At 39.6% G+C, this 13,410-nt stretch overlaps 1 protein-coding gene across 3 annotated transcripts in view; it reads left to right on the top strand.

Moving 5' to 3' along the window:
• The window catches only part of GRM8 (glutamate metabotropic receptor 8), a 2,054,171-nt gene that overhangs the window by 1,196,300 nt on the left and 844,461 nt on the right, over positions 1 to 13,410 (top strand). For all 3 annotated transcript variants that reach the window (XM_069764916.1, XM_069764915.1, XM_069764917.1), the window contains 3 exons: positions 3,600 to 3,735; positions 4,229 to 4,383; positions 10,152 to 10,289. In XM_069764916.1, the coding sequence (XP_069621017.1) occupies positions 3,600 to 3,735; positions 4,229 to 4,383; positions 10,152 to 10,289 (429 nt within the window). The remainder of the gene's footprint in view (positions 1 to 3,599; positions 3,736 to 4,228; positions 4,384 to 10,151; positions 10,290 to 13,410) is intronic.

Here is a 13,410-nt window from a genome sequence, read left to right as displayed (position 1 = left end):
ATCTGACTTCTGTCACATTATCCATTATTTTACAGTGAAATATATTGGCTGCACTATTTTTCCAGTTTAAAATTATGGAATCTGCTTCATACGAACTTTAAGGAGCCTACAGTATACATCAGGAGCTTTTCCTAATGTTCACGATAACGCCACCATTGGCGACCAACAAACAGAGGCCAAAAGTTTGCTTATTTAACCTCTTTCTCGCTAGTATGCAAATGCATGCCACTTGACTAACTGTATAGAAAAGTGCAGCAGATTGTACTTTTTTATAGAAAGTGCAACTGCAAGGAAGGGTATTCAATGTGGTGTGCATTTCTTTACACTGGGTCTCTATGGTGGATAAATGCCTTAGCATTCTTAATGACTGTGCACACTGTTGGGCACATACCTGCTGAGTGTATGCATTTGACAGTGAACACAGGTGTAGTGTGAATCTAACCTTACTGCCTCATTAAATAAAAGCTATGCAGTAGTGATGAGCAAATAGTGAAATATTCAGATTAGGGAAAATCGGCATGAATAATTTCTAATATCCATGTATAAACCAAATAACGGATCCAAAAAATGTTTACACAGAGTGTTTTGGCTTTAGTTTTTGCTTTAACAGTTGTGAGAGCTCTCACTCCTATATTTGGGAGGTTCCTCCTTCATTCCAAATTGTTACCTAGATAGTGGAATGTATATTCCTCATCACTTTACAATGCCAGCTAAAACATGCCACTTTGAATTTTAAGCTTCGCCCCCACCACCACCACGTCCACTGCCATGTCATTATGGGACCCTTGCTTGACATTTTCAGAAGGCAAGCAGGTGCCGTGAAACCTGAATTTTGTGAGCTCCACAGTTCATTTTGTCCACCGGATCCCAATGGAGCCACTGTCATAGCAGATGAAGCCACTGTAATATGAATATAATACAGGAGTTTGGGGAGCTGTATGCTCACTAAATTGGATTCTACCAGACATAAAAATCATTTGAATTAAATTCTGAATGGAGCGTATGCAAGCAACGGGCTGTATTGTGGTCAGTCTGTCAAGCTTGAAACCCATGTCAGGAACATGTACAAGCTTTATTTTTACTTGGAAGCAGCCTCCTCAAGAAAAAGAGAAAGGAGTGCCATTGACCAATCTACACAAGCCTACACACTTCTTCTGGAAAACTGCATGGTTTTGAGCAACAACGAAGTAATTACAGGATATGTCCCAGAGAGTGACGAGATCTGTGGAGGGTATTTCTCAAATGATAGGCAGTGCTACAGAGCTCAGGTAAAGACCTTAGCGTGGCAATGATCATGTTCCAAAAAGTGTAAGGCTGCTGCCTGAATAGGTCTGTGGAGCATATTAACCCTGTTTCTTAGACATGCTTAAAATGCACAGAAACTGGGCAATACCCCACCTCCATTTTTTTTATCTAAAATTAGAAAATTTAAGGTAAGGGACAGTTTAATAAAAATACACTGGAGTCTGGATAAGCCAGCAATGGTCTTTGTCCAGTAACGGACAATGTGAAGTGCTAACAAATATGTATTCCATATCTAACAATTTGGGAAGAGACATTTATGCTGACAAGGGAAACTGAATGCTGTGGCAGCTGGGCCAAAGGCAGAAGGCATTCTAGTGGATGTTCTAACACCGAGTTTTGCTGGATGTTCTTTTGGACAGGTTGCCACTTCCTCCATCACATCATCACCTGCTCACAGTAAGACCTGCACCTTCACCCTTCTTCAACTTTGACCTCTGTATTATGGTTATATTTTATTTATTTTTGTTTCATTCTTTTGTCTCTGTTATTTTAAGTCATTTCCCTAAAAAAGAAATGTGGAATGGATAATAGTTGGCTGGATGATGGAGGGATGGATGAATGATGAGGTAGGGAGGGAGGTAGGGATAATGGACCCATTTTTGATAACCAACCAAGGGAAATCAGACACCTGGGGGATAGCGAAAAATGTATTTTATTTTCACAAAGAAATCATAATGAGAGTGAGAAAACTGTGGTTATGAAAGCCCATAAATTTTTTGAATTTTTTGCCCAGACCCACACAGGAGCTGCATTGTTGTGATGCATAGAGGTGCACTCATTTTGTGAGGAATTTTTATAGAATTTTCTTTTGTATTTAGAAAAAATATAAATTTTGTACTTTAGGCTAGCGTCACGCCACCATATAACATCACTGCCCAATGTTTTTCTGTGGAGCAGCTCGACTCTCCTACATGTTGTTATTTCCAGCGAGAATCAGCTCACTCACACCCATACAAGTCTATAGGTGCAAGTGAAACATCGGACTGCATTTGGATATCACCCTAGTGCAGTTTGATATATACCGAGACACGTAATGGAGGAGATGGAGAAATTACTTTCTTCATCTTCTCCACACCTGTGTTGCGATCCTCCCATGCGAGAGAATAACGGCACCATAGCATGACACTCGACTACTAGTTGCAGCAGAGCTGGAGCTGAGGGTCATTAGCATATCGCATCCAATGCCCTCGCATTGGCTGCCATACGCTGGTGTTATTCCAGCCTTATAAAAAGTATTGCGCAAAAAATGCAAAAACTCCATCCAGTAACTTGTGAGTAGAAAGCACACATTTTCTGACTGACATTGATATGAGGTTATTTTTTCTGTAGCAAATATTATACTGACTTGCTGCTGCTTTATAGTGCATTAAGAATGAAAAAAATCCAACGCATATTTACCAGGACAAATGCCAGCTGCACTATAGCACTGATTTATCAGAGCTTGACACTGCTGATGCCATCTTTCATATCTTTCTTTCTCTCTCTTCCATTACTTGTGTATAAAAAAATCAGTCCCATTCTTAACTATGAGAGTGGGATGATTTTTTCTTACTTGTCATCCGTATGCTGGCTATATGAAATACATTTACTCAGCAGTTATTACTTTTACAGGACCATTCATGGTTTCCTATGCTACAATTGTAATGTATCAGTAAAAATCAGATGCCATACTGATGGTCTGTATGGCATGAGATTTTTTCTCACCCCCTTCCGATTTTGTAGTCAAATCTCAGCATGCTGTGATTTGTTTCTCACACTGAATACAGATGAAAAAGCATACCCAGATCTGCCCTGCCTCATTGAATAACATTGGACCAAGTGCAATTCGATTTTTTTATCGAATAGATTTTCTGTACTCTAGATTTCCTTACTGTAAATGTCAATGCTTTTCCTGCTTTGATGTCATTTAGCATGTAATTGCACAAAATACTGCTTTCAGAAATCATTACATCACAGTATAACCCTGTTGACGCTTTGCAGTAACAACCAGTTTTAACTGCGCTCTTTAATCCCATATTATAAGTGTGTATGAAATATAAGCAGACATGTACTAAATGCACTCATTTTCTTTTCGCTCGCCATTTTATAAACCAAACCACACAGATAACACATTCTAGTAAATTCTGTGTTTGAGTGCAATAGACTATTAAAAGTGATATTTACACAGGTTGAGATAATTGAAGGGGATTTATGTTAGATCTATTTATATAAACCAAGTGGAGTTTACAAGAAGCATTAATCAGTAATCTTCAAAGTGTGGCTTTTCTGAGATGAAGTGTATTATGTCTTTACAGGTGGTGTTTGCATTGCCCAATCACTGAAAATCCCCCGAGAACCCAAGCCTGGAGAATATGATAAAATCATTAAACGCCTGCTGGAAACCCCCAATGCGCGGGCAATAATCATTTTTGCAAATGAAGATGACATAAGGTGATGGTTTCCTCCTATTGTTTGTGACATGTTTGATCATTTCCAGTGGCTGGAGAATTGCTTAAACCGATTTCTTTCTTATCAGTTTTACATTAACGCGTCAGGGGTACCCTTGTGAGACTGGAGGTGTAGCAAATTTCAATTGCATTTAGACAAATGCTGTTCAGCTGTTCCCATGAGACATCTCGCTGTCTTTCTGTAACGCTATAGCGTCCTGTGGATTAAGACACAAGATTGAACGAGATAAATGAAATGAGAATGATAGACAACGTATGGTGCATTAGGGTTAGAAAAAAGCAAATTAACATGAACTGCACACACAGAGAGGTGCTATCGCTTTTTTCTAAATTTGTGTCTGAAGTTAGAGTCAAGTTGACAGAATGATTGACTAATCGTTTCCTCCCTGAATGTTTAGTGAATCTAGTTAATGCGTCTTGACTGAAATCAATGGACATTTCTTTCTATTTTCCTTTTTATTCTTTTTTACCTGCAGACGAATCCTTGAATCAGCTAAAAGATACAATCAAACCGGACACTTCCTTTGGATTGGTTCGGACAGCTGGGGATCTAAAATAGCACCAGTATACCAGCAAGAGGAGATGGCAGATGGAGCTGTTACAATCCTGCCAAAGAGAGCCTCAATAGATGGTATTATTTGCCTTTTCTAATAAATAGAAAAATAGATTACCTTTAAATTGGATACTTAAAGAAGCACTCTCATCAAATGTGGGTGCTTAAAATTGCTCATTTTGCCCTTCTACATATCTAATTATTATTTCCATTAGGTCAATGACATCATATGATTGAAAAATAAGTAGCTGAATCCTTCTAAACTCTATGTAAAAACAGGAGGTCAATTTTCTCTGCACAAGTCATAATTAGAACTTCACTTCTAACTCCCTAAAAATCACTGGCATGGGGAGGAGTGCAGCACTTAGGTCAGGAGATGAAGAAGAGAAAATGTACCTCCTATTTCTACACAGCGCTCAGAAGAATTCAGCTAGTCAATTTTTATTCATGTGATGTCAGAAACCTCATGGAAAAGAGAAGAATTAACTGTATAGAAGGGCAAAGTTGGCAATTGTAAGTACACAGTGTTATATACTATCATGATTTCTGGGTTTGTCTTCTTTTATATGACTTATCCGATATAAAAATTGTTTTTATTTTGATAAAAAATGTTTAATTTATTTTATAGTTTTTCTGTATGCAAATATTGCTCTTATGCACTTTCTTAATAATAAATATTTATAGAACCTTTGATATTTATGAATGTTGCAATCTACGTTCTTCATAGGAGTTGTCTTCATCTAGATAGCTTACCCAACATAAATATCCTCTTCTTTTTCCTTCTGTGCACTCCATCGCTGTGTTTTCTGTCCAGCGCATGCGCTCTGCGGCCTCTGGGAGCCTCAGGTCTCTGGCTTCAATTACCCAGATGCGCATGTCCATGACGTCATCTAGGGATTTCCCCTTGACGTATGCACCTGGTGAATGCCGGGATTTGGGGGATCTTCTTCCGGCGATGACAGAGGCGCACAGGCGCAGATTGGAGGTATCACGAGATGAGACTCACTATAGAAAGCCGGTCTTGAGCACCTCATGTGTATTCCTTTTGTGACATAGCAAACGCAAAACATGTGTCAAAGGGGGTGTGCTTGGCTCCAGGGCATTCATAGCTTGCACCATGGGTAAGCACTTGAGCTTTTAAAGGAAACAAAAGGTCTTTCTAGTGCATATATTTAGTTACTATGACACTTTAGGGAGATTTCTCCCAGATAAATTGGTTCACTTTACTATGCACTCTTATAGAAGTATGATTACCATACCGTATTAAGCTCAAAGGGTTTTTTATTGGTGTGATTACATTTTGTAATATAATGCCTTTTTATATTACCATGGTGTTAATTATTAACTCATCATATGCCTTGGATCCTAAGTGCTACAACTAGGGTCATATGTTCCTTTTTTCAAGTATTGGTATTTTATTGTAAATGTTATGTCATTTAATAAAACATTTTGCATATTTTTTATAACTTGTGCATGAACTCCAATTTTTTTGTTTCTTCATATCATTTAGGAGTACACTTTTACTATATCCAATTACTTTTTTCATGGGGGAATACAGGGATTTATTTAAATTTCTATGTTTTTTTCCATATGTTTTTTCTGTGTTTAATTGTACTGCATGATTGCAATATATTAAGAGGATAAAAATTTTGATGAAGTGCTTCTTTAATAAACTACATTTAATAGGACTGTGCCGCTATAATTTATAATAGCTATTACCTCTTCACACAACATATTTCTGGAATCACGATTCATACATTTTTCACTTAATCTGGTTAAACAGATGTAAGCTACCTATTTAATTACACACAATATTTTGATTTTTAGAAATATTCACTTTTTAGTGCATGAAATTATGAAAATATATTATTTCAAATGAAAATATTTCTTAATCAAATGGGGAAACTTTTAAATTTAATTTATTTTTGTGTCCTGTCTCTGTGGCCCATGGGTGTACAGGGGAATCCTGGTGGGCCCCTGAGCAGGAGTAAGCTACTCATCCCCCAACATGATCAATAGTTGATCCAATACATTTGATTCACTATATACAGACAAAAAAAACAGCATCATGTCATTCATTCAATAAACTACCTAGCTTCTTATTATATAGAAGCATGGGTAAATTTGTGAAAGAGGGCGATATAAATATTTGCATGCAGATAAAAGTCCTAAGAGTCAATGTTTCTAGCACACCGTTGTCACCCGTAGTTCAACATTGTTTGTGTCAGCTATTGTCTACCATTTAATATATGATATAACATTACCAAATGTAATGGTATCACATTTAGGGCTTTGGACATGGTTGACAGTGATATTATTATATAACACACTCTGTATATTTAACCATAGAAATGTTGGTGTCTGATCCATTCATGTGGATGCTGCTTGCACAACTTCATGCAGTTGCAACAACCATATTTACACACTGCAAATAAAATGGATTTCTATAAAGAATCAGCAAAGAAGATAAATGTTTGATACAATTTTTATATATTATTTGTCCTCTTAATTGCAAGCAGATCACTCAACATCCTTAGTGAAATGCAAAGCCCAGAACAGCCCATGGCTCAGCATAGAATGGAGTATGGATTCAACACCACTGTGCACTCCTGTCTGCTGAGCTGGGCTAGTTACCTGGGTTTCTGAGTGACCCTTTAAAAAGTCTCAAGACATTTGCTTGCAATTCAAAGGATGAGCAATATAAAAATTGCATCAAAACTTTGCTTACTCCTTAAATGGGTTGTCTGGCCTCGGAGTTCAAGTCGGCAGTCTGCTTACTTGTCACCTCTCTGGCTCCTCTGCTCCTCACTGTCACCAGTTTTGTCGTTACCATCATCTGATTGCTGACGCTAGCACTGAAACTTCCTACCTCTTCACGCTAAGCCAGTACTTTGCTCTTAGATGAGGCCAAGGATTATTGATCTTGCATGTGCCATGACCTTACATGTGCAAAATCGGGCATCATTACAGCTGAAAATCCTGGCTTAGCATAAAGAAGGCCAGAAATTCAGTGCTTGTGTAGGTGTTAAGAAGATGCATTGAGAACTGGAAGTGTAGTGGTAAAGAGCAGACGGTCAGTAAAGGTTAGTGATAAGGTGGTTATTAGTATTTTTTAACTTTTTGATTGCTCTTTATGGCTTAGTGGACGCCCGTTTGCTGAATCCACATGGAGGCAAATTGCAAAAAAAATCCACATTTTGGCAAATGCTGATGTTTGGAACATTCGAGGAAAATAATTTCCACTTGAATATATTTGATCGATGCTAGATCAGTGGTGTCAGACACTTATCAGACATTATTAGCTCTGTTAGTGGCCTGGAATGGTTCAACAGAACTGAAAAGCACAACTAGTAGTGATGAGCGAGTATACTCGTTGCTCTGGTTTTCCAGATCACACTCGGGTGGTCACCGAGTATTTGTGACTGCTCGGAGATTTAGTTTTCCTTAACGCAGCTGCATGATTTACAGCTGATAGACAGCTTGATTACATGTGGGGATTCCCTAGCAACCAGGCAACCCCCACATGTACTCAGGCTGCGTAGAAGCTGTAAATTGTGCAGCTGCATCAACAAAAACTAAATCTCTGAGCAGTCACAAATACACGAAGACCACCCGAGCGTGCTCTGGAAAACCCAAGCAACGAGTATAACCGCTCATCACTAACAACTAGGTTTAATGTGTAGTACTCACAGCAGGAGTTAATAACAGCTGATTAGAGGGGATTTTCAGACCATAACTTTTCTGACATCAATCACCTATTCTAAGGAAAGCTCATCAATGTTAGGCACCCTTATGACCCTTTTAAGATTCATTATTTAACCTTGAAAATGTTTAGAATTATCAAACCAGTGGCTAAATGATGTTTCTCTATTCTAAAAGCATGGTACTATTTAAATTTAAGATATTAGAGCATCCATTTGTATTAAAAACTATGAACCAAGAGAAAAACAGTGACATACTTAAATATCATATATACTCGAGTATAAGCCAACCCGAGTATAAGCCGACCCCCCTAATTTTGCCACAAAAAACTGGGAAAACTTAATGACTCGAGTATAAGCCTAGGGTGGAAATGCAGCAGCTACCAGTAAATGTCAAAAGTAAATATAGATACCAGTAAAAGTAAAATTAATTGAGACATCAGTAGGTTAAGTGTTTTTGAATATCCATATTGAATCAGGAGCCCCATATAATGCTACATACAGTTCATGATGGGCCCCATAAGATGCTCCATACAAAATACACCCCATATAATGCTCCAAAAGGTTTATGATGGGCCCCATAAGATGCTCCATATTAAAATATGCTCCATATAACTCTGCATAAAGGTTAATAATGGCCCCATAAGATGCTCCATAGACATATTTGCCCAATATAATGCTGCACAAATATTGATTATGGCCCCATAAGATGCTCCATAAAGGTATTTGCCCCATATAGTGCTGCACAAATGTTGATTATGGCCCCATATAGACACTTGCCCCATATAGTGCTGCACAAATGTTATGGCCCCTTACAGACACTTGCCCCATACAGTGCTGAATAAACGTTGTGGCCCCATATAATGCTGCACAAATGTTATGGCCCCATAGATGCTTAGTAACAAAAAGAGAAATCCAGCTCACCATAGTGATGATCCCAGGAGGCTCGGAGCACGGAAACGCTGTGTCAAGGCGTGAGAGAACCAGAAAATGAAAAGGAATTCCAGCTCAACGAGGCAGTGAAAAGTAAAAACTTGGTACTTTATTCACTTCATATAGGAAGCAGAGGATAAAACATCAGCACAATGAAGATAGAAAACACACTATCTACGCGTTTCAGGTGACAAGGCACCCTTAGTCATGATATCATGACTAAGGGTGCCTTGTCACCTGAAACGCGTAGATAGTGTGTTTTCTATCTTCATTGTGCTGATGTTTTATCCTCTGCTTCCTATATGAAGTGAATAAAGTACCAAGTTTTTACTTTTCACTGCCTCGTTGAGCTGGAATTCCTTTTCATTTCCCCATAGATGCTCCATACAGACACTTGCCACATTTGCTGTTGCTGCAATAAAAAAATAAAAAAATCACATACTCACCTCTCATTCCCTCAGGCCCCCGGCACTTTCAATATTCACCTACTCCCATTCCGGCGCCGCTCCATCTTCAGCGTCTCCTGCACTGACTTTCAGGCAGAGGTCGCGCACTAACCACGTCACCGCGCCCTCTGACCTGAGCCTCACTGCTGAAGACGGAGCGGTGCCGGAACGAGGAGCAGGTGAATATCGCGCAGCGCAGTGCTCCCCTCCCCGTTATACTCACCTGCTACTGGTGCGGTCCCTGCAGTCTGTTCCCTGGCGCCGGCAGCTTCTTCCTGTACTGAGTGGTCACCGTTACTGCTCATTACAGTAATAACTATGCGGCTCCATCTCTATTGGAGGTGGAGCCGCATATTCATTACTGTAATGAGCGGTACCATGTGACCGCTCGGTACAGGAAGAAGCTGTCAGCGCCGGGGAAAAGATGCGCAGGGACTGCACCAGGAGCAGGTGAGCATAAATAGACAAACCCCGGTCCCCCTCCCCTGCCGACCCATGGGTATCACTCGAATATAAGCCAAGAGGGGGACTTTCAGCCCCAAAAAATGGGCTGAAAATCTCGGCTTATACTCAAGTATATACGGTAATTACAATCTGATATATAACATTATAGCAACATGAAAGAAAGAAATTTCCACCCTGATTAGCTGAAACACTAGTTCTGACCACATTATTTCCTATATGGTAGAACAGATGGCAGCACTTTAAATGGAACATTTTATTGGTCATTATGTGTATTAATTAATATTTTGTTTTTGTGAAACAGGATTTGATAGATATTTTAGAAGTCGGTCGTTATCCAATAACCGAAGAAATGTATGGTTTGCAGAGTTTTGGGAAGAGAACTTTAACTGCAAACTGGGATCACATGGCAAAAAGAACAGTCATTTAAAGAAATGTACTGGTAAGCAGGCTACTTTTATCAGTTCTTGCATGTTACATATAGCGAAAAATAACATGTTGCAGGAATATGTTACATTACCAACTCTAAGAAATTATCCAGTCTTGTAGTACAATAATAAATGGCCTATTAGAAACTGACTAGGAACACTTTTAAATGGCTGCATCCTATCACATACAAAACTACTTGTCATTTTAATTGCCTGGGCTTCTTGGTTCTCTGTACAGATACCTTTGTTAGAAGACATTTGTCTACCTCATGGTGGGTCAATTTTATTGAAGGTTTTATGTGGATTTGTTACTAACCTATAGATTACCACTAGGTCTTTTACTAGATAGATTGCTGATCTATGCTGATTGATGACAATTGCACTCAAGCACATCCAACAGACAAGTCCTGACATAAAATAGGTAGCTTTTAAAGTCTAATTTTTTTCACCATGCTACCGATTTTGAACTCTTTGCTACTTTTATTTAACTTTATTCAACGCAAATTATATTGTAAAATTTGGGGCTTTTGTTTTTTTATTACATGTTAAATATAAAGTTTTTAATCCAATATTATTTTCTCATATTGTGTTTCTCTCATTATTATATTCACTGAAATATATATTCTATTTTCTATTCATTTATACCAATTATATAAATACCATTTTAAAATAATGCTTTAAAATTATCCCAAAAATGGTTAAATGGAATCTATCAGCATAATTTTACTCCCAAAAATATTTATATGTGCATTGTTGTGAATTCTGTGGCTGAATTCACTCCTGTGGTCACAAGTGGTACTGCAGCTTCTGAGCTTCCTCCCTCAGGTGTTCTGGTGAGCTCGTTAACTGCTTCATTACTTAACTCCGCCTGATGCTGCTATCCTTGCTCCTTGTCAATGTTTCAGTGTTGGATCTGAGCTTCTCCTGATTGTTCCTGTGACCTGCTGCTCTGTATAGCTAAGTGCCTTTTGCTTTTTTGTTGCTTTTTTTCTGTCCAGCTTGTCTTTTGTTTTGCTGGAAGCTCTGAGACGCAAAGGGTGTACCGCCGTGCCGTTAGTTCGGCACGGTGGGGTTTTTTTGCCCCCTTTGCGTGGTTTTGCTTTAGGGTTTTTTGTAGACTGCAAAGTTCGCTTTACTGTCCTCGCTCTGTCCTAGTATATCAGGCCCCACTTTGCTGAATCTATTTCATCCCTACGTTTTGTCTTTTCATCTTACTCACAGTCATTATATGTGGGGGGCTGCCTTTTCCTTTGGGGAATTTCTCTGGGGCAAGTCAGGCCTATTTTTCTATCTTCAGGCTAGCTAGTTTCTTAGGCTGTGCCGAGTTGCCTAGGTAGTTGTTAGGCGCAATCCACAGCCGCTTTTAGTTGTGTTTAGGATAGGATCAGGTGTGCAGTCTACAGAGTTTTCATGTCTCAGAGCTCGTTCTTGTATTTTTGGGTATTTGTCAGATCACTGTGTGCGCTCTGATCGCTAAGCACACTGTGTTTCTGGATTGCCTTCATAACACCTGTCATTAGCAAACATAACAGTACAAGGAGCCTAACTAATGATTCTCAATAGAGGGAAAGAAAAAGTTCTGACATCATTTTTTTTTTTTCTGCTCTGTGTTCACTTTTTTTTTTTTCCCCCTAGACATTTGGGTGATTCTGGACACAGGTGTGGACATGGATATTCAGGGTCTGTGCTCTTCAATGGATAATCTCGTTATAAATGTACAAAAAATTCAAGATACTATTGATCAGAAATCTATGTTAGAACCAAGAATTCCTATTCCTGATTTGTTTTTTGGAGATAGAACTAAGTTTCTAAGTTTCAAAAATAATTGTAAGCTATTTCTGGCCTTGAAACCTCATTCTTCTGGTAATCCTATTCAACAGGTTTTGATTATTATTTCTTTTTTGCGCGGCGACCCTCAAGACTGGGCATTTTCTCTTGCGCCAGGAGACCCTGCATTGAGTAGTGTCGATGCGTTTTTCCTGGCGCTCGGATTGCTGTACGATGAGCCTAATTCAGTGGATCAGGCTGAGAAAAATTTGCTGGCTTTGTGCCAGGGTCAGGATGATATAGAAGTATATTGTCAGAAATTTAGGAAATGGTCAGTACTCACTCAGTGGAATGAATCTGCGCTGGCAGCTTTGTTCAGAAAGGGTCTCTCTGAGGCTCTTAAGGATGTCATGGTGGGATTTCCTATGCCTGCTGGTTTGAATGAGTCTTTGTCTTTGGCCATTCAGATCGGTCGACGCTTGCGCGAGCGTAAATCTGTGCACCATTTGGCGGTACTGCCTGAGGTTAAACCTGAGCCTATGCAGTGCGATAGGACTATGACTAGAGTGGAACAGCAGGAATACAGACGTCTGAATGGTCTGTGTTTCTACTGTGGTGATTCCACTCATGCTATTTCTGATTGTCCTAAGCGCACTAAGCGGTCCGCTAGGTCTGCCGTCATTGGTACTGTACAGTCCAAATTCCTTCTGTCCATTACCTTGATATGCTCTTTGTCGTCGTTTTCTGTCATGGCGTTTGTGGATTCGGGCGCTGCCCTGAATCTGATGGATTTGGATTATGCTAAACGTTGTGGGTTTTTCTTGGAGCCTTTGCGGTGTCCTATTCCATTGAGAGGAATTGATGCTACACCTTTGGCCAAGAATAAACCTCAATACTGGGCCCAGCTGACCATGTGCATGGCTCCTGCACATCAGGAAGTTATTCGCTTTCTGGTGTTGCATAATCTGCATGATGTGGTCGTGTTGGGGTTGCCATGGCTACAAACCCATAATCCAGTATTGGATTGGAATTCCATGTCGGTATCCAGCTGGGGTTGTCAGGGGGTACATGGTGATGTTCCATTTTTGTCGATTTCGTCATCCACCCCTTCTGAGGTCCCAGAGTTCTTGTCTGATTATCAGGATGTATTTGAAGAGCCCAAGTCCGATGCTCTACCTCCGCATAGGGATTGTGATTGTGCTATCAATTTGATTCCTGGTAGTAAATTCCCTAAAGGTCGATTATTTAATTTATCGGTGCCCGAACACGCCGCTATGCGCAGTTATGTGAAGGAATCCCTGGAGAAGGGACATATTCGCCCATCGTCATCACCACTGGGAGCAGGGTTCTTCTTTGTAGCCAAGAAGG

Source organism: Ranitomeya imitator, chromosome 4, assembly GCF_032444005.1.
Source record: "Ranitomeya imitator isolate aRanImi1 chromosome 4, aRanImi1.pri, whole genome shotgun sequence".
NCBI lineage: Eukaryota > Metazoa > Chordata > Amphibia > Anura > Dendrobatidae > Ranitomeya > Ranitomeya imitator.
The sequence above is the reverse complement of the archived record's forward strand: the minus strand, read 5'-3'. Positions and strand labels throughout refer to the sequence as shown.